Source organism: Hypanus sabinus, chromosome 22 (genome assembly GCF_030144855.1).
Source record: "Hypanus sabinus isolate sHypSab1 chromosome 22, sHypSab1.hap1, whole genome shotgun sequence".
NCBI lineage: Eukaryota > Metazoa > Chordata > Chondrichthyes > Myliobatiformes > Dasyatidae > Hypanus > Hypanus sabinus.
The window spans coordinates 58,919,877-58,940,757 of NC_082727.1; the positions used below are offsets into that span (position 1 = coordinate 58,919,877).

General features: G+C 39.8%; 1 protein-coding gene across 30 annotated transcripts in view; it reads left to right on the forward strand.

Moving 5' to 3' along the window:
- tcf7l2 (transcription factor 7 like 2) overlaps positions 1-20,431 on the forward strand; it is a 193,231-nt gene extending 172,800 nt beyond the window's left edge. For 4 of the 30 annotated variants that reach the window (XM_059947857.1, XM_059947856.1, XM_059947847.1 and 1 more), the window contains 8 exons: positions 220-306; positions 8,683-8,808; positions 9,246-9,408; positions 10,064-10,171; positions 10,513-10,561; positions 11,683-11,755; positions 12,420-12,473; positions 18,442-20,431. In XM_059947857.1, the coding sequence (XP_059803840.1) occupies positions 220-306; positions 8,683-8,808; positions 9,246-9,408; positions 10,064-10,171; positions 10,513-10,561; positions 11,683-11,755; positions 12,420-12,473; positions 18,442-18,871 (1,090 nt within the window). In that variant the 3' untranslated portion in view covers positions 18,872-20,431. Of the gene's footprint in view, positions 1-219; positions 307-8,667; positions 8,809-9,245; positions 9,409-10,063; positions 10,172-10,512; positions 10,562-11,327; positions 11,401-11,639; positions 11,655-11,682; positions 11,756-12,419; positions 12,474-12,772; positions 12,798-13,719; positions 13,734-18,419 lie in introns of all 30 variants that reach the window. The other 26 variants (XM_059947854.1, XM_059947844.1, XM_059947843.1 and 23 more) reach the window with 19 other exon arrangements.
- The last annotated feature ends 450 nt before the right edge of the window (positions 20,432-20,881 follow it).

A 20,881-nucleotide genomic window follows, 5' to 3' on the forward strand; every position in this document is an offset into this window, starting at 1 on the left:
CCTAGTTTTAGCTTGGGGAGAAGGTCTCTGTTGACATTAGCAGAGGTTATAAAATTTAATTAGCTGGTTCTATCAGATTTAGCACATTAAAATCGTTCTTTATTTACGTCCTTTGATCCTGGCTGTGCAATCAACAACATTTTTTTTGTTCTGGTTCAAATGAGAGCGAGCTCACAACAGCAGAAGTTTCCAGTTATTTTTTTCCCTTTTTCTTTTCAGGCAAGGTCAACCTGTTTACCCAATCACGACAGGGGGATTTCGACACCCTTACCCTACTGCACTCACTGTCAATGCTTCCATGTCAAGGTGGGTACTCTTGGTTTGGTGACAACCAGAATTTTTTTTTATTAAGCCAATAACCTTCCAACCATTTTCTCAACAGCCGCTTTTGTTTTACATCAGTGTTGGCCATTTGTTTTCATTGAACGAGGACACATTGTGTCCTGTTTTTCTGAATGAATGTTTGCCGTGTGGCATTTACATTGATCTTGTCGTGAACTAGCAAGCTGAATGCCATTCAGTAACTAAATGCCATGAATGAACCTGCAAGTGATGCGATTGGAATGGAGCCTTTGCTCCAGCATCATTGTGAGACCAGTTCATTTATAATGTACACAAATATTGACTGGTTTTCAAGACTGTGAGTGGTAAAATATTGTCCCCAAGGGAAGGCGGAAGTGTCAAGAGCATGCTGCAATTATTACACACTCTACATCAATGTTGGAGCCCGAGGGACAATGTTTTAGTACTTTCAGGCAGCAAAATGCAGTTAATATTTATTATACCCAGTGGGCAGAGTCACTTATTGCTACTAGAGCCACACTAAGTCAGTTCAGAGAGCAATAATCTTCATTCTTGCATCACAGGTTAAAGGCCACTTTAACATCAAATTACTGAGAAAAAAGTCTGCTCTTCCACTTGGAGGCGTACAGCTCTTTCCATGGAGCCAATTGGCAGTGATGTTAAAGCACTTTAACGTTGTGCATTCACGCCACAGACTTTGATATCCAAAAGTAGGCGACAATTTACGGCAGCTATTGGCCAACACTTCATTAGACTGGTGGTCCAAACAGGACCTATTTGGCCTTTGGGCACTTGGGTAAGGGGAGGGGAGGGGAAATAGAATTTACAGTGATTAGTTCCACTCAGTAAACATTTGGATGCCTTGAAGGCCTATTTGCTTTTGGATCTTGGTAGCACCTTATCTAGTGCATTGCACAATTCAAGTTAAATATTACTCTCTGCAATTACCCACCACAACATTTTGTATCCTCCCATGTCCAGACTGGGTGGCGTGACCTAAGATGATCCTTTCAAGGAAACAGGAGTCCAAAGTGCAGCAATGGATAGGCCTTAAACTCTTACCTCAGCTTGAGATCTTGTTCCTGCTTTTTCATAAACTATAATCTTGCCCATACAAATTACCAACAGCACAGAGGTGGGATCAATAAATAATTGTTCTAACACAAAAAAATGTAGAAAGTAAAAATTAAGTTTTAAAATATTGAGTTATTTTTGCCTACCAACATGTAGCTGCTCAGTTGTAGTTGGGGTTAACAAATTTATTATCTTAATTTTCGACAGAGTCACTGGCTTCAGACAGAGTATTATCTTCTGCTAGTCTGTGGAAGCCGTTTGTTCAAAAGCCACCCGAAGACCAGTGTCTGAGATACTCCTTAATTTTAAAACTAAGCATTTGCTTATCTGAAGCAGCCAGCCAATTGCAATGTCTACTGGTTCAATGTTGGTGTTACCTATACCTTCTTCGGACACACAGTGCAAAGTAATGTGGAAACATGCAGTATTCACAATATAGGGAGCCAGACTGATCTCTAAATTACGACATAGAAGAAGACAGTGAGCTCAGTCACATACAGTACTGTGTAAAAGTCTTGGGGACATGCATTAGGCAAGGGTACCTAAGACTTTTGCACGGTACTGTATTCGTCAATGTGAAGCGGAGAGAAAGTTTCAAAATCTAGCAGGTGCAAAGGATGCTGGGAATGGTGAGGATGGAGCATTGCAGGAGGGATGTAGGACAGGTGGCAGAAAAGGAGTGCCAGGGGTGGGGGGGTGTTGATGCGGGTTCAGACACACCCAGTCCTGAGACACCAGGCAAGGTAATTTGATTCCTTACGATCAGTTTATTGATAAATGTAGAATGTCTCTCTGGAGCTTCCTGCTCCCTCCATCCTCACTTCCCCCTTTCCCAACCATGATTTCCCTCTCCCTGCCCCCTTCCCACTCTCAGTCCACAATAGAAACCCATATCGCAATCAAGTTTATCATCACTCATATATGTCATGGCATTTGCTTTTTTGCAGCAGCAGTACAGTGCAATACATAAAATTATTACAGTACTGTGCAAAAGTCTTAAGTACATATGTATAACTAGGATGCCTAAGGCTTTTGTACAGTTCTGAATGTAGGAAGGTGGTTGTGAAACAGAAATAGAGCACTTAGCTTTATATTAGCTCAATAGGACAGTATTGTGTTATTTGGTAACTGGAATGACATAACATACAGTACTGTGCAAAAGTCTTAGGCACTCTAGCTATATGTACAGTATGTGTCTGAATATAACCATCACAACTACTCTTCATAATCACAGTATTTTCCAAATTCTTAAGTGAGTTTCCTGCCTGCAACAGTCTTGGCTACTTTAAATGTCTCGAGAAAACCAATGATTGCATTGGCCTTGCGCATTTAAGATGGCACTTCACTTCAGAGAAATGTGTAGCTAACCCGAACCGGAAAAGTTTCCTGTTGCTGCAGTAAGGAAATTTGTAGGGACAGGAGCCACAGCGGGAAAGTTATCCCAAATGCTCACTTTTGGCAGAGGACATATTAGATTGCAAAAACAGCAAAATAAAATATTACAAGTGAATGTGAAATAACAACGTAATATTTCTAATTGAGAATCGAGTCAAGTCACTGACCTAGTTTTGTTGTGTTTCTGATTTGCGATGGCAAGTTTTAAGACTAAAACCATTGATTTTTAGGCTGCGCCATTGCTTTCTCCCCAGAGTTGAGGAATTCATTGTAGACTAGCTATGAACTTACCACCAGGTACAAAATGTTACTTTTCACAATGAGTTTATCACACGATTCATTTTGGCATGAGTCGGCTCTTAATTGTATGTTCGGTTTAACTAACTCCTGTCATTTTTACTGGTGTGAAAGCACTTTTACTGGCTAATGTTAAGGCACAGGCAGTGTGTAAATAAGGAAGCAGATGTGCTTTCTTAGATGTGGTACCTGTCCTTTTACCCCCCCCGACTCCTCAGGTGGTTTTCACACAGAGGCACAACGGAACAGAACAACAATATTATTTAGGATTGAGATACAGTCTTACCCACCTTTAAGCCACACCGCTCAGCAACCCACATACTAACACAGGACAATTTGCAATGACCAATTAACCTACCACCAGGTAGGTCTTTGGACTGTGGGAGGACATCCGAGCACTTGGAGGAAATCCACGCAGTTGCAGGGAGAACATCCAGACTGCTCACAGGCGGCAGCGGGAATTGAACCTGGATCAATTCCCACTGATAACATAAAGTGTTGTGCTACCATTCCACCATGGCTACACGTGTCGTGTATGTAACCAGGCACATTGCAGCTTTAGAACTTTAGAAGTTTTGAATGTGCGTAGTTGGTTTCTCGTTCTGGAAGCGAGCTGTCATGTGACTTCACAGCTGTTTCCAGCTTAATCAGAATCAACCCACTTCCTTTGGAAGCTTTTCCATAATGGAAGCTGGCTGTTAAAAGCTATTGCATGTCCTTGGTGGCTGTACCAATGCATTCTAACTCAATTCAATTATTGAAAGATTAGAATAGAAATTAAATTAGGTTTGGAACTATCCATTTGGCCATCTTTTCATGTCCTCGATTAGTCTGTACTGTGTAGCTGATTAATAGCACACTAGTCCTGACCTTATGCATTGTGTCCCTATACACCTGGAGCTACCCAAGGAGGTAGCAAGTGGAACTGGCAGAATTATTCAAAGCAGATCTAATAAGACAGCATGCTCTTAAAGGTGTATTGTCATCACGATACATAAGCACATACTTATTCTAATCACATTCCTCACACAATCTGTATATCAATTGGCTGTCTCGTTAACTAAAGGTCAAAGCTTTGTTGCAACAAAGCCAATAGTATTCTGTAAATTGTGTACAGAGTACTCCCCCTCAGCCAGCTCACTAGTTGTATTTTTAGCTTTCTTTTGGGGCTAAAATCAAATCATATTAATCAGACTCCCATATTGAAACCATGTAAGCTGGCCAGTGGTGTACTGGCTTCAGCGCCAGACTGCGAGGCGAGTGATCCGGGTTCGAATCTGGCTGGCCCCTTGCACGCTTTCCATTTGTGCTGGGTTGAGCGTCAAGCTAGCAACTCGGCCTTAAAAACATAAGAAATGCTAAAGAAACTGCAAGGTTGCTGCCAAACGGGCCAGAAAGAACAACAATTAAAAGTATGCTGGCTTAATACAGGGGGCAGTAGTGAAAATGGTGCTACCCAATACCTAGCTCATCTCATTACTGAATGTGCACATTGTCCATTATCGGTAAACTTTCACTCACTGTTTCCTCATGACATAATATTAAGTGTGATTTTCAAAGATTAGTAAGTCCAAGGGACTTTTGGGCCTTTGTAATTGCAGCAGTTTATTCTTGAATTTCTTTTGTACTGAGCCACCGCAACATGTATTTGGACTCGCATTGAATCTATCCCTCTTGCGGTCGTTTCCTTTACCCCTTTTGATTATCACTTACCGTGGCTGCACTTTAGATCCTAAACACAAAAAAAAAATTAACACAATACTTCTAGGCTTGCATCATTAAACTGTGCAGCTGAGAACATTCAGTGCTGGTGTATGGAGCCTAAATACTGACAACAAATTATGCCTGTAAGCTTCGATATAATTATAGAATTGGTAAACTATATTGTGGCAATAATGAGGCCATCGTAATGGAAAAATGCAATAATTTTAACAAGATTAATTGTGCCAGCTGTGTAAAATTTAAATAGGTATTTAGCAATACTGAAGGAGACATAAAACAGTAATGAGGCATTGTAAATCTGTGTCTAATTTTAACTAGCTGATGTAGCTGCCATGGTGGATAAAATCTGTATATATTGAAGTTTGCAGCGTACCGAGTCTCATCACTCTGTACGATGTTAATGTCCGTGCACATACAATAAACACAAACAACAGTAACACAAGAAAGTGGTAAACAGTGACACATCGGTGTTGTTCAGCATTCTGAAAGCTACTGTTTTGATAGGGGGCTCTGACTGCATGCGCACACGGCCCCAATTAATATGGTACCAGCTAATTTCCCAGTGGCTACAAGTATATTTACAAACTACTCGATGACACAGTATTTAAGCAATCACTAATTGCTCCTAATGACGGGTTTATTTTCTGTTCATCTGATTTAGAGTTCAGCTAATTTAATTGGTGGAGGTTTAGACTTTTCTGATAGGCTGAAAGAGCTAATGCATTTTGATGATAGTTGTTAATTAAATTAGCATAGATTATTAGCAAGGGTTGCCATCTCTGGAGACCGAGTGGATCTATCTGTGAAAGCAGAGCATTTAATAGGGGCAGGACAAATTAAGGCCTTTAAACAAAATATAAAATGTAGTTGTTCAGCAGTATAACTACTGGGCTTCACAGTGGTTAGCACAACACTATTACAGCTCGGGGCGTTCCAGAGTTTGGAGTTGAATTTCAGCGCTGTTCCATAGGGAGTCTCTGTACGTCCTCCCTGGGTTTCCCCAGGTCTTCTGGTTTCCTCCCACAGTCTAGAGACGTATCTGGTAGGTTAATTGGTCATTGTAAATGAGGTGATCAGGTCAAGATAAAGTTGCAGCTGCTGGGCAGCGTGGCTCGAAGAGCTGCAAGTGCCTCCTCCACACTGTATTGCTAAATAAAAATATTTCTATTTATTTATTTAATGAGATGCAGCATGGAGTAGAGCATTCCAGCCCTCCGAGCCACACCCCATAACAACCCACGGATTTAACCCTAGCCTAATCACAGTGTATGTTTTTGGACTGTGGGAGGAAACCTAGCAGTCACGGAGAGAAATCCCTTACAGACTTTGAACCCCAGTCATCTGTACTATAAGGTGTCGTGTTAAACTGCACTACTGTGTCGCCCCATTTTTGTGGAATAGCAGAGTAAAGAATATAAACAAGAGATTCTGCAGATGCTGGAAACACACACAAAATGCTGCAGGAACTCAGCAGGTCATCTGTGGAAATGAATAAACAGCCGAGGTTTCGGGCCGAGACACTTAACCAGGGAACCTACATTATGAAAAAAGGGTATGTTAGAAATGTCCCAAAAATCTCCATTGTTACATTTGTGTTCCTGTCAGGTAAGGCAGTAGCAGTGAGGGCAAAAGGTGTACATCACAAAAACAAAAGAGGAAGGCATAGGGTTTGTTTCTTGAATTATGTTGCTGAGTTGGGTTGTATCTCTTCCGTTCTTACATGTACATACGTGTACACACACGCACACGCGCGTGCACACACACACATATACACATAGCCCCCCCATCGCTCCTCCCCATGAATAGGGGTCACTCCTCCCCACAAATAGGGGTCAGGTTAGCAGTGAAAGAACATGATGCTCACACTTGTGAAGGCAATCGTTAAAACAACTTAGCAGTTTTTTTCCTATAGGGCTGCACATTAGTTATTCCGATATAAGGGGGAAGGAGAAGAACAAAAGGCATTTGTGCGGTAGTCGGGTGATGGAAGAACACGTCTGTATTATTCGTATGACATCCATAGGAAATGTAGTCTCCATGCCCTGCCAGAGCACACCTTTTGATATTTATTCCAACCAGCAGCAGGGCAGTGATTTCTTGGAATTAAGTGATGGGTCATTATACTTTAAACACAGCAGAGAGGCATAGACTGGCAATTAAACAGCAAAAGCTGACACTCACTTGTGCCACCCTGTGACCTTGTTAGATTGAGATGTTAGAGCTCCGGGCCCCCTCAGCCTCGTAAATTGGCTGAAGGTGCTTCTGACTAGGGCCTGCTCTGAAATGTGCCGCCATCAAAGGGATCAGCATCATGTATAAACCATAATGTGGGTTTGCGGTGGTTCAGAAAGCTCGGGAAAATTGAGCTTGGAAAAGATGAGAGATAACAACTGCACAGGGAGAGGAGGGGGAATAATGACAAACTGGCTGCAACTCAAAGAGGCTGTTTTTTTTTTGCAAGGGGGAGCAAAAGCATCCCACAGCTCACACATAAAACGAAGTCAGGCAGATGACATGCAGTTAACAGAAACATGTCAACAGTGAAATAAAGTGAGAGTGAACGTGATAGAAGCCCCAGAGACACCGGGGAACAAAAATGAGTTTGTTCGTAACATGGCCTGCAAGTTTATGCACATCATTATATTCTGGCTTGAAGCCATAAAAGCAGTCAGGATTTTTTCATAATTAACTGTTTAGAATTTTCAGTTTTTACAGTGGAAAATGTTATTTATATATTCCTTCAGAATTATGTAGTTGTATCTATATAACTCATTTATACCAAACATGAAATGTTATTTGTCATATCCTCATTCAGATATACCTATTAAATAATGCAACAGCTAAAACAAATTTCAACTATTTTTTAGGTAGTGTGGAAGTAATCACCTTATGATAGATTGACATTTTATAGTGTCCATTAACTTGTGAGCCCTCATAAGTCTCTTCAGGTAATGAAATAAATGGAGCCTCTTCATCAGATGAAGAATAATATGCTTGAGATTTTGAAAGCTCTAGTGCCCTATAAAATGCTTCACCTGTGTACTATCTTATGTTTGCATGCTATCAGTAAGTGTTTTTTTTTGCTGCTCGCCCTGATAATATTTCACTCTAGGAATAAGAAATCTGTGCCCGCCAGCTAACACCATCACATTTTGCATGGTGTGCATTCGGACAAATACGTTTGCTCCAATATCAATTTGCTGTTTTAGTACAAAGCAGTGAATACATTATTATAGAAATGGAAAGTCATTATGCTGGTGTAATTTGTGATGGGTGAGGATGAAGTTGATGTAGTACAAATTCAGACTGATAAAGACAAAATTCTAATTTGATTAAACGTAAAGGGGCAAATTTAAGAAAAATTGTTTGGCTGCATGTAAAAATAATTCCAATGTGGTGTATGTTTATTATTTCAATAATATTTGGGTAATCTTGTGTATGTATATTGTTTAATTAAGAATTTTTGTTTATTTAAATAATTTATGACTGGTTATGTATAAAATATATATTAATTGCATACGTCATCATATGGCCATATGACACCTAGCTGAAAGACCAAAGTTACACCCACATTTCTTGGACTCATGTTTCCTTGAAATAATTTAATGTTTTGAGGTTATAAAACATAACACAAAGTAGCCCTATAAAGCTCATTTCTGATGAGCTTGGTAGCAATACTGCAAGAATATTGTATTTTTATAAAATTCTACACCCTTCAATGTTGAGTACTTAGCCAGTTTTGTAATGAGTGATTTTAGTGTCAGTAACGACATAGAGGTGATAGTGACAGCTTATAATTGCATATGATTTTGTTTGTATATCAAATGTGTGTCCATCCCTTCCGTTCATTCATTTCTGTTCTGTTGATTTACACAGTTTTCTCTCTGGTAGGTTCCCCCCACACATGGTTCCTCCACACCACAGTTTACATACAACGGGAATTCCCCATCCGGCTATAGTCACACCAACTGTTAAACAAGAGTCTTCCCAGAGTGACATCGGATCCCTCAATAACTCGTAAGTCTTTTTTGTGTGTATTCTCTGCCACATCACATTCGATGTGTTAACAATTAATTTGTTACATCCCTCCAATATTTAATTAATGCACTTTATTTATGCATAATTCATGTGTAGATGTAACTCTTGTAACTCTTGCACTTTCCTGAGTTATTGTGTGTTACGTGTACTACTCTGCTTTACATCCTGGTCTCGTTGTCTCGATTGATGGTATATAGTTAAATAATCTTAACTTGTCTAAAGCTCACTTTATTTTTACGTGTAGCTAAGTTGAAACTTAAAAAAATCGAAGGTCCATTTAAAATTATGAAATGCACGCTGCTGATTTAGGGTTTTTTTGTTGATTTTAATAACGTTGTTAATAGTGTAATGTTTTCAGAAGAGAAATGACCACTTTAGTTCACTGAGGTAGTTAGTAATTGTACACGTTTCCTCAGAAAACATCATCAGGACGCCAAAAAAGAAGAGGAAAAGAAAAAGCCACACATAAAGAAGCCTCTGAACGCATTCATGTTGTACATGAAGGAAATGAGAGCAAAAGTGGTAGCGGAGTGTACGCTGAAAGAGAGTGCGGCAATCAATCAGATTCTTGGCCGACGGGTAAGCATCTTCAACCAGCAGGCGTTTACGAGAATGGTTTGGAGAAAGAATCTGATAGATCAGGGCAATCAGCATAAGGTGTAGGACACGTTTGATACAGCATATCTGTAAACATTGGAAGCAAGTGTTCTGATAACATTGAAGGATGCAGCACGCAGTGTGATCTGTGTTACTAACAGAGAACAGTTTAATGCCAGCATTTAAAATGGACTAGAAGAGCCTCATTAAGATACTGTAAACATCTGTCTGGCTCTGATGCTCTGCATGTTAAGCATCACTTTTTCATATACAAATTCTTCCTGATCTGTAAAACAACTAAACCTTTCTCATCATTGTTCTGAATTGATTTGGAGTTAGTTTTTTTCCTGATTTTCAAATTAATATTTTTTTTTTGTTAACTTATCTCCCGTGTCCAACTTAAGCATAGGTGGAGAGCAACTAATTCTCTGTGATTTGTTTTGCTGTAAATTCTAGTTTATGATCCTTAATATTAAAATGTTTATGCTTATAGATGGGTTAATCTGGATGCGTTCTGTTTCATTGAGGAATACAGCTCTTTAACTATTTCACAGCATTTCTCAAGATCAATTCATACAATTTTGTATGTTCTGTTTCTCCCTTAACCCTGCCATGCCTTGACTATGTTTGTCCGCAGTGGCATGCTTTGTCTAGAGAAGAACAAGCAAAATACTATGAGTTAGCCAGGAAGGAACGGCAGCTTCACATGCAACTCTACCCAGGCTGGTCAGCAAGAGATAACTACGTAAGTTCCAGTCTTGAGCATTTTCACCGCTCCCCACCCTTGCCTGTTCCTTTTTATTCCCCCTCTCTACAGGCCCAGTGGCGTACACTTCATACATGTCAGTTTAATGCTACAAGTAATGACTGGAGAGAAGCTGACAGCATTCTGCTGTCTTGAGGACCTATTGCATGCCACAGAGCTGTCCTTCATTTTGTTTTCTCCTTCTCAGCGCTGATTGAACTGTGTTTTTTTTTTAAATTCTTTTGTAGCGTTTTGAGTCTGGTGGGCATGGTTTTGTGAATCTAAAGGACAAACTGAACTTGTGTTTCTTCCCCTCCCCATTTGCTTTCTCTCCCTAATAGGGCAAGAGGAAGAAGAGGAAAAGGGAAAAGCAGGCAGGGGAGACTAATGGTAAGTAGGCAGCAATTATCTTACATAATAGAAGGCACCCTTCACATTTCAGAATAACGATATTTAATCACATAAAATCCTAGCTGCTGCTAATCTTGTTTTGTAACATTGTTAATTATAATCGTATGTGTATAGTTTAATTTTATGGCTGGTTTGTCTTTACAAGACATATAAAGTAATCATTGCATGTATCTTAGATATTCTAATGCTTGTTTTTATGGAACACTTTAAAAAATATATATTGCATTAGCTATGGAAACGATATTTTAATGCTTATTGTAGTTTGTACTTATTGTCTTGTATTGATATTAATTTGGGCTGTACCTGTTTTCTGATGCATCCTCATAATTAGCCTTGCCTGCCAGACTAATCCCATTCTATTTGCCCTCAGAAGGCATGCATGTGATATTGACCCTACGCTTCCTGCTTCTTCTGCAAAGCACTTTAACCTCCTTCACCTAATTCAAGCCTAACATTCTTCACTGGTGCTAACCTGCCGGTTCTTTACTCAGCCCACTCATTTTCTTTTGTGAATTCCAATTAAAATCAACTATAAAATAATGCAAATTTGTATTGCCGCACAATGTTGGTGCTTTTTAAAATGGGTGCAAAGAATACAGCTGTGATTTATTTTAATACATTTGTTTGAAATTAGAGGGCATTACTGATCACTGGTAACAGATAAATTGATTTATTCCATTTTGTTTTCTTGTCTCTCCTTCTTCCTTTTCTGTCTCCTCTGCTCGCTTTCTTCCAATTTGTTCAGATCTGAGCGCTCCTAAGAAATGCCGAGCGCGCTTTGGCCTTGATCAACAGAATAACTGGTGCGGCCCGTGCAGGTGTGTATCGTTTTCCCAGGTTTGCTATGGTTGGTTTCTGCTGGTTTAAATTGGCACTTTCCCCTTCATGCTCTCACCGTCTCAGTGTTTTGATTGGACGCTGATTCCAGCCCTTGCGCCTGTTGGTGCTCGGCAGTGTGAATTTTTTGGATTTCTTTCTTTAAATGCGATGAGGGGAGAATGCCAACTTGGCCTGCTAAACCACTAGCTCTGGCTGAGATGTCACATCCAGTTAGCAGAACCCTCCATTTGCTGTTTTTTTTGTTTACTTCATGCTAACAGATGCAAATACTCCAAAGAAGTGTCGGGCATTGTTCGGGCTAGACCAACAGAATTTATGGTGCAAACCTTGCAGGTATACTCCCATTAGGCCTTCCGGAATTAAATATGCCCTTTATTGGATTTGTAGTGCATTCATGTGACTGTTCCTGTGCTCTAATGTGCTAATATTCTATAGCTTTTTTGCAGATTTTGTTTTTTTTTCCCCTTTTTATTTTATCTGTTGCCTTTTTATTAGCGGCATTGGTCTGTCTCCTTGCAAGCACTGTTCACCTTCATTCTTACCCCTCTCCCCCTCTTCCTGGCCCTTCCCAAACGGTGGTTGCGATGGGCCTGTGACCTTGTGTCGGAGGTTGGTGCAGTGAAACCTAGGGAAGAGGAGACTTGTAAACTGGCTGGAACTACTAACTGCACTTGACGCACTAAAGATCTGTTATTACATGTTTAAGTACAATGTAGAAAATTCTGCCACTTTTGGGCGAACATGATTTCATTGCAGTTCTAAGTGCACAAAGTGCACTAGGCCATTATAATAAGTAAATGTGGAATTTCATCATGCAGAGCTAATAGTTAATTTATTTTTGAAGTTACCTTATTAATATAGAGTGATAATAGTTGCCTCACCTGAGTAATTATCACAGCATTGTACAACACAAGTTTCCGAGAAGCAGAAAGGTGTATGTGCACTCCAGTAACTGTCTTTTTACATTTTTATGTATTAATCGCCAATTTATTTTTAGTAATTGGGCGTCATACCAGCTACAAGCTCGTTCAGAGGAAACTTTCATTTTCAGGCGAGTGCAAAATCTGTTGGACTATCTTTTTAAATAACAGCAATTAAGTTTTTTTTTCTCTCTCATAGTTTTCTTACAATTTGGTTTAACTAAACAAACTCAGGCATCAAACGGTCAAAGGCTTATCCACCACAGCTAATCTGCATACTCTAGAATTTTCTCGAACTTTTCCTATTGCCAATTCTCTAATTCTGAGGACTTGACTGGGTAGAGGGAATGAATGTTTTGTCCTGTTTATATACACCTTTCCTGTTGACCGCATTTGGTTAAATCTTATTTCTTTGTCCTGACACATGCAGTCTTTGAAGTGGGAATGTTGTCATGGTAGGTATTTGTTTCTTCAAAGTTAAAACTTTTTGTTTATCATGTGCACCTGGTGCTTGCTGTTTTCCTCCTCTTCGTATCATTTCTGCTGCTTCAGAATGTGTGGGCAGTCTCTCTCACCCCATTTAATTGTCAATAATTGAACATACATGGGTAAAGTCTGCTGATGTAATGAGGTTTGTAGAGACTGTGCACGTGTTTGTGTGTTTCTCTTTTTAACTCGTCTTTGTTGGCATGTGTGTTAAGAGTAACTACCATCATTCTATAATCACGACCGTAAAGTGTAATTAATATTTAAGTATAATTGTGCTTCTGACTAAATTACATGATTAGTAGATTGATATGTTCGTCTTTTTTGTTTGAATGTGTTGTTTCTAGTAAATGGTGCTCAAATTAAAAGCAAATATTATGCAAGATGCAGCATGGACAATTGCCAAGTGATGGATGAACATCCGTAAGCTACTTACAGGCAATTGCCAATTGATACTGGGAGGATTTGTACATTAACAATAATAAATTGGTCACTTCCTTTAAAGGACTTTCATCATTTTAGCTATAATGAACTCTGCAGATTTTTGTATTGGTTAGTTCTTTGGAAAATTAATTTCCAAATTGTAAAATCACTTATTTGCTTAAATTTAATATAAATCGTAAAACATGATCAGTAAGAGAACAAGCAAATAAATACTAGGTGTTCTTCAAATGATTTTAAATGCATGTTTGTTTTCTTTAACACTGCTGAATGCTTCATATTAAAATTGTCTCCTTCTCATTACAAATGCCCAACCTGACCTAGGGTTAGTAGAGGAAATTTCTTCAAAAATTGTTTTGAGTATGTTTAACTTGATATTCTCTAGGCCTAGCTCCTGGAATTATGCTGACTACATAGCTATTAAATAAAGCTTTGGGTTTCCTGAAACAGTTTTATCACCAATTGTCCATTCGGTTCTGTGCTTTTGATACTACAGGGCTGAGTACTCCAGTTTATTTCAGTTAGCTAATTGTTTTTAAAACCCAGAAGAGTTATTGCACCAGATTTAATTTCCTACACTTGTCTGGAGGTTCCAGACAGGGTGAAGAATCCAGGGACTAAGTATTGGTGGGCTGTGATACTGTATGGAAGCACTATAGTCAATCACTACTCTATCCAGCTGTGTTGTCACCCAGTCCTATAGCAATGGTTACGAGGCAGTACCGTATTATTTGACAACTCAAATTAGGGGTGGTCAAATGTATTCACACCCTTTTAAGCAAGTTCAGTTAGGTAAAGCTAACCAAATTATTATAAACGGCAGATTGAAACTTCAGATCTTGTTTTATTTAAAAAAACCAAAGTTTTGAAATTACCCAGTGAGTATAGAAATAGGCTTTGAAGTCCAACTTTCCCAATCTGACCTGAACTAGTCTCCTTTGTATGTGTTTGGCCCATGTTCCTCCAGATCTTTTCTATGCATGTACCTGCCCAATTGGCGTTTAAATTGTGCCAGCCTTCCCCCCTTCTTCTGACAACTCTTTCCTTATACCCACTGCCTTCCGTGTGGGGAAACTTGCCCTTAGGTAGTCTTTGAATCTTTCCCCTCTCACCTTAAACCTTTGCCTCCCATTCTCTCCTCGTAACTCAAGCCCTGCAGTTCAGACAACATTCTTGTGAATCTTTTCTACAGCCAGTTCCTTTGGAGAGAGAACTAGCTAAAGTTTTGGGTCAATAATCCTTCATCAGATTCTCTGCTCGAAATTTGTGTTTCACTCTTCACAAATCCCATCAAAGTTGTTGAGTGTTTCTTGCATTTTCTGCTTCCATTTCAGATTTCCACCATCTCCAGTAATTTGCTCTGGGAATTGTTGGTCAACGCGACTTCAGTCTGAGATTTCCCTCTATTAACTGTACATTCCCTCTAATTTAGGAAGTGCGGAGATTATTTCAACAACATAGTTTTTAGTTTTCACATTCTTCTAGGAATGGGCAGGAACATTTCAATTAATTTGATATTTTTCATAATATCCCAGCCAAGGATTGACCAGATAGTTAATTTGAAATTTCTTCACAAAAAAAAACTGAAGTACAAAAGAGATTATAGTTTATATTACAATTTGCTGTGCCAAGGATCCATGGGATGTGTTAGTGACTCCACATTTGTAGAGCACACAGAGGAGACGAATTGATCAAAACACTAGTGCATGCAGTGGCTTCCAGACTCCAAGGCACAGAAGGACTAGCAACTGACTGCCAGACCAACCCTTTGCCGAATGTTGCTGAAAAGTGGGCAATTTTTATAACTGGAATGTAGGATTAAAACAATGCTAACTTGCTAAGAAGTAACTTTGTGGAAAGCTAATGGTATTCTCGAGTCTTATAGGCCTTAGATGACGGAAGCTAAAGCTTCAGTCCTGGTTGCTCCTAGACCTGTTAAGCCAGGATGCAAAATTGGTGAAAACCATAATATTTATTTTTAGTGACATATTTAATTTATAGAAGTTTTTTTTTACAAAAACTAAATAATTAAACTTTTTTAGATATAGAAATGCATCAAAACACTAAGAAATAATTCCAAAATATGGCTTAAAGTGACCCTTAGGATTTTCTGTTAATTTACAGACTGGGAGTTCTCATCCAAGTGAATGGGGATTCTGTTCCTCCGTCGGTTTTGATTGGTGTAATGATGCAGAACTGCAGCACATTGCGGTTGTCAGCACCTGCAGAGACCCACATCAGTCGTGACTGACTAGTCTGAGTGCAGCTCAGTGTGGCATTTCCCTTCAGAGCCACTGCCCACTGGCAGTACAGGCCGACCCAAGATACTTATGCCATGGTTTCACATTCATTCATGCGATTCCTCGTGCAGTCTTACTGGACGATTGTGCATTTACCAGCAAAGAAGATGAGTAAAACACATTACCAGAATTTAGTCTTACAAATAAAAAAAAAGCACCTTGTCAGTAGGATGATTTGGAGTGGACTGAGAAGCTGGTCTGTAGCTGTCTTAGCTGAGGAGGAATCATAGATGATGAGCGAAAATATGAAAAGTAGTTTCTAAACTTCTTTTTAACAGTATTTTCTAAACTTATTTTTCATGAAAGAACATGTATTCCTGCTTTAACCTGGAAAGTGAAAAGGATTTCTGGTGTAATTGACAGAGTAGTGTAGTGGTTAGCACAATGCTTTACAGTACCAGCGATCTGGTGCAGTTCCCACTGCTGCCTGAATGGTCTCCCCATGACCGTGTGAGTTTCCTCCAGGAGCTCTGTATCCTCCCACAGTCCAAAGCAGTACCGGTTGACAGGTTAATTGATCATTGTAAATGGTCCTGTGACTCGACTAGGGTTAAATCGGGGGTTGCTGGGCAACGTGGCTCAAAGGGCCTATCCCACACCGTACCTCAATAAATAAATGAATGAACCAATAAATAAACCATAGTAGGAGTTTACTACTCTGTGTGGCGGGTGGAGATGAGTCTCTACCACAGGAGCTGTAAGGTGCTCCTTCCTTCCATGAGCCTGCAGGTCACCCTTGGGTAAGGTGTAGCACCAGCTTAGTCCCCCAGTCGGAGTCACGTGAAGCCATGGAAGCAGGTGGTGGATGGTCGTTTGAGCAGCTGGTGCAGATCACAAGTCCTGATTATGCAACCACTGACACCAGACAGACAATCTCTGAAGAGTATTGATAATGGCTGGGGTCAGCCATCTGGTAAAGGCACTGTCCAGAAGAAGGCAATGAGAAATTTGCCAGGAACGATCATGGTCAAAGACCATGACTGCCCATGTTATATGACACAGCACATAATGATGATGTGTAGGAATTTGTGGCTAAGGAATAAACTGGAAGTGAAATTGTGCAGGATTTTTGGCATCTTGCTTGACATTAATCTTACATGACTAACAGTTGCTGAAGTTTTCAAACTTTATTCTTGTTTCCATCCCTGCTCTACAGCAGGATGTTAAGGAATTATTTGCTTTCAATTTGAACTTTGTAGTCCAAGTAGGCTTGCAACGTGCTGATGGAAACTGAGCCCAGTCACAGACCTATGTGTTTGCTCTTTGTCTTGCTGTAAACTCACTGGGAGCTGCAGGTCATGAACTGTTGTGAAGTGTAAGGAAATGAAGCTACCAGTTTCAAGTACACCTTCCAGAAATGATAACTCAAACCCAGAAGCCTCCCATCTTCAGTTAAGGGCTTGAGCTAACTGAAGACTAATAAACAGGGGCGGCGTTGTAGCACAACGCTGTACGGGACCAGCGAACTGGGTTCAATGCCCGCTGCTGCTGCTAAGGAGTTTGTCCGTTCTCCCCGTGACCGAGTGGGTTTTCCCCAGGGTGCTCCAGTTTCCTCGCACAGTCAAGAAGACATGCGGCATTGGTAGACTAAATGGTTAATGTGAATTGTCCTGTGATTAGGCTAGGACTAGATTGGGAGATTGCTGGGCAGCGGGGCTCAAAGGGCGTATTGCAAGCTATATTGCAATAAATAAATAAGCTCTGTGGCCCGGTGACTAGCAATAATTTTGTTCAGGGTTGGTCTCGAAGGCCCCTATTCATTTGGCAATTACCTAGTTGCATTTCTTTCTCTGTTTTGAGCCCACCAAGTTGGTCCTTTCATCTGCAGCTTTTGTTCTAATGTGGCATGATGTACCGCTTCACTCGCATGTTCCTGTCTGTTACACTGCCCCTTTGTTTTGGCGAACCTTGACTTTAACTGCATGCTTGTGGTCCACGTGGTACCACAGATTTGACCCAGCAGGCTTCTGTGGCTTGAACTGTCTCAGTGTATCTTCCCACCCTGGCCCTGCAGATATGGATACAGGCTTGTAATGGGTGTGAAGTTCCAATGTGGTCTGAGTATTGTTTGTAGTGGCATATTTTCCAAGAAAAATTAATGCCCCCCCTTTTTTCCTTTGCAAAATGAAGTACAAAAAAGATCATTGAAACTGTGAATACTAACCTTAATTTTCCTCAATAATTGTGGTGAGAATTCACTGGGGCCTATTGATAAATGTTGTTGTTTGCAAATTTTGCTTGATGGTAGAACTGTAACTTGTTTGTGACATGAATCAAGTGTACTCAAATGATAATGAGTCCGTGACTAAAGTGGCACAGGGTTATGAAGCACAATCTATAAAAAAAAATCCTTCTTTCCTCTCACAGATAGCTGGAGTGAAAATGATGCATTCAAGGAAACCTATTAATGAACTGTATCAACCAGCCCTTTGTTGACTTTTGTTTTCCATTGCAGACCATTTAAGAATCAGCCACAGCCTGCAGGCCACAGAACCAGTTATTCTTGTTTTTATTTTTATTTTTTCCCCTTTTGAATTTCCATAATTTCTTATTCCTTTTCCTCCTTTCATTCTTTCCTTGAATATTTTTCTCCTGTCTTCCTCAATTTGGTGCGGTTCTTAACAGATAAAGCCATTATATTGTAATTTTGTGCGCGTTTCACACCTTGTGAAAGTTAATCTTATTATATTTAAATAAATTTGTAAATCCCTGTAGATTTTGCTGTCTTAATTGAGACTTGCATTAGCTATTAAAGTTTTAAATGTCATGGATACAACTTTGTTGCCTGAATAAGATTACTTTCTTTTTCAAATAACCAATTCCATTAGTCTTTTTGCCCTTTATTTACAGATAAATCTTTCCCTGTTTCTAGGAGAAAAAAAAAGTGCATTCGCTACATACAAGGTGAAGGCAGCTGTGCCAGCCCACCCTCTTCAGATGGAAGCATATTAGATTCTCCTCCCCCTTCTCCTTCCATGTTAAGCCCTTCTACCGCAGACTCTGATCCACAGACTGAACAAATGCAACCTCTTTCACTTACAATGAAACCTGATCCTTTGACCCACCTTTCCTCACCATCTTCCTCTGCCTTGTCGACAAACTCGGCGCTCAAGTCCAGCACAGTTTCAGCTGTTAGTTGCCAGAATGGGGCATTAGAGCACCGAAACCTGCACCAGTCCACGACCTCGTCTTCATCGCAGACTCGACCTTCAACTTCATCCATGTCACTTGTCCATTCCCACAGTGCTTTGCAAGAGACACAGTCCCAGCCTCTTTCACTTGTAACCAAGTCTTTAGAATAGCTTTTTAGCATAGTTGCTGGTGTTCTTTTTATTTCATTCGTGCCATATGGCTACACGTTAGTAGATGTTATGGAGTGCATTGGTCAATATTTGACCCATTGTTATTTCAAGGTCCTCTTTGAATATGTAGGGTAAGCCTTGAGAGATCCTGCCAACCTCTTGTCAACCATTGCAAAGCCTTGTAGTGTTCATCACTGTCACGTGGTTCTTACTGGGTGGAATCTTCACGAGTAAGAGACTGCTACCAGATTCAAAGAAGCCCCTTGTGGGGAGGAGTTGGCTACGCTGTAATATTTGTATTAAATAAGAGCTTGCGAACCAATCATTTACTTCCATTTTATCTCTAAGGGCACAGTGAATGCAGTGCCACCTGTTAATTGTGTGGAACAACTTTTGTGATGTTACGTGTTATTGTTTAAATGTACAGAAATAATGGGGAAAACTGTGTTAATATGCATTGTTCCATGGCGTTGTTTTTTGGGTGGGTGGGGGGAACTTGCGAGAAGAAAAAAAATACAACGCTATAGGACCAGTAGTATTTATTGCTTTAGAAATGCTTGTTGTATCATGTACGTTGTCTCTTTTAAATATTTTTCATTTCTTCAAACAATGTATAAAGGTTTTTTTTTTGCTTAGTGTAAGCATCTTATATATGAAAAGATTCATTTGTTACCAAGGATTTAACATTTTTTTCCTCTGTTGTGATACATGACTGTCACCAAATGGATAATGTAGTGGCGTTGTAAAGAAAAATACAAAAGTGCACAAAATTGTTGAGAAAAAAGCCATTGTACAAAAGAAAACTTGAAGGCAATTGGGGGAGGGGGGATTTTTTTTTTTGGATACTGAAAAAGGACCTAATCACTCATATAGGGCCCCATAAGGACAGTAGCCTTGAACCTGGAGTTGTTTCACCTATATCCTATGTATCTATTCTGTGCCAAACTTTTAAAGGTCGATTCATCTTCCCTCCCCCATTTTTGCTGTATTTTTGGTCCTTTTTAGCTGTGAGGTAACATAGGTATGTATGTAGTTTTAATGTTGCTGACTAGTTTAAGCTATAACGCAATGTGTTTGGTAGCTATTGGCAAATCATCCAAAAAATCTTATAAAGCAAAGCATTAAAGGGTGCAAATTAATGAAACCCATGGGCCAAATTTTCTGTACGTTGGGGAAATTTACTCTGAACTGAAACTGCCACTTTTTATGTACACTACTATGAGTAGGTATTTAGTAAATTTTAAAATAGGCATGTTGATGTTGCAAAGGCTGTATACAACTGATGAAAAGGTTCATTCATTTGGTACCATTGTAGTAGAAATTAAACAGTTGTATAGCTGTCTTTTTTTCCATTTTACTAAGAAGCTGATGACCTTTTGTGAATACTCTCAATGTTTCCTAACAGCTGTGATGTTCCTGTTCTGTTTTTTGCTCCTTTTTATTTTCTTTCCATTTTTATTGTTCTGAAACCATTTTTTGTAACGAATCAATGTTCATGCTGTACAGTATCTGTAGCATGCAGTTCTGGATTAATAAAAGCAACTTAGTATGTGCAGAGAATTCTTGTGGTGTCAGTGTTCACTCCGTCAAAGCTACATGAAGAAACTGGATTACCAGACCGCGGCCTGAATGGGACGTTACACAGCAAATTTAGCCTCCTCCAAGCTCAGATATTTGGCATGATGTACTCCAGCAAGACCCATGATTTGCTGTTGAAGTCTTGGTGTGCAGATATTGCTATGAAATGGGTGACGCCTCTCAGTCCATGGTTAGTGAGAGCGAGCCTGTGGCATGTCAAGCTGTCGAGTCAACAATAATTTCTGTTCACTGCAAATCATGGTCTCCCTTTGGGGGCTTTGCTGTTGCTTGGTGGATGGTGGGTGCCAACGCTTTCTACTGAAATGGGTGGGGGAAAAGGGGGGAGGTTGATGCTTGTGCTTGGGAGGGGGACATGAAGTCCTAATGTTTCCTTCTCGTTCTTTCTTTGGGGTTCCCTTCTGTTTTTTGTAG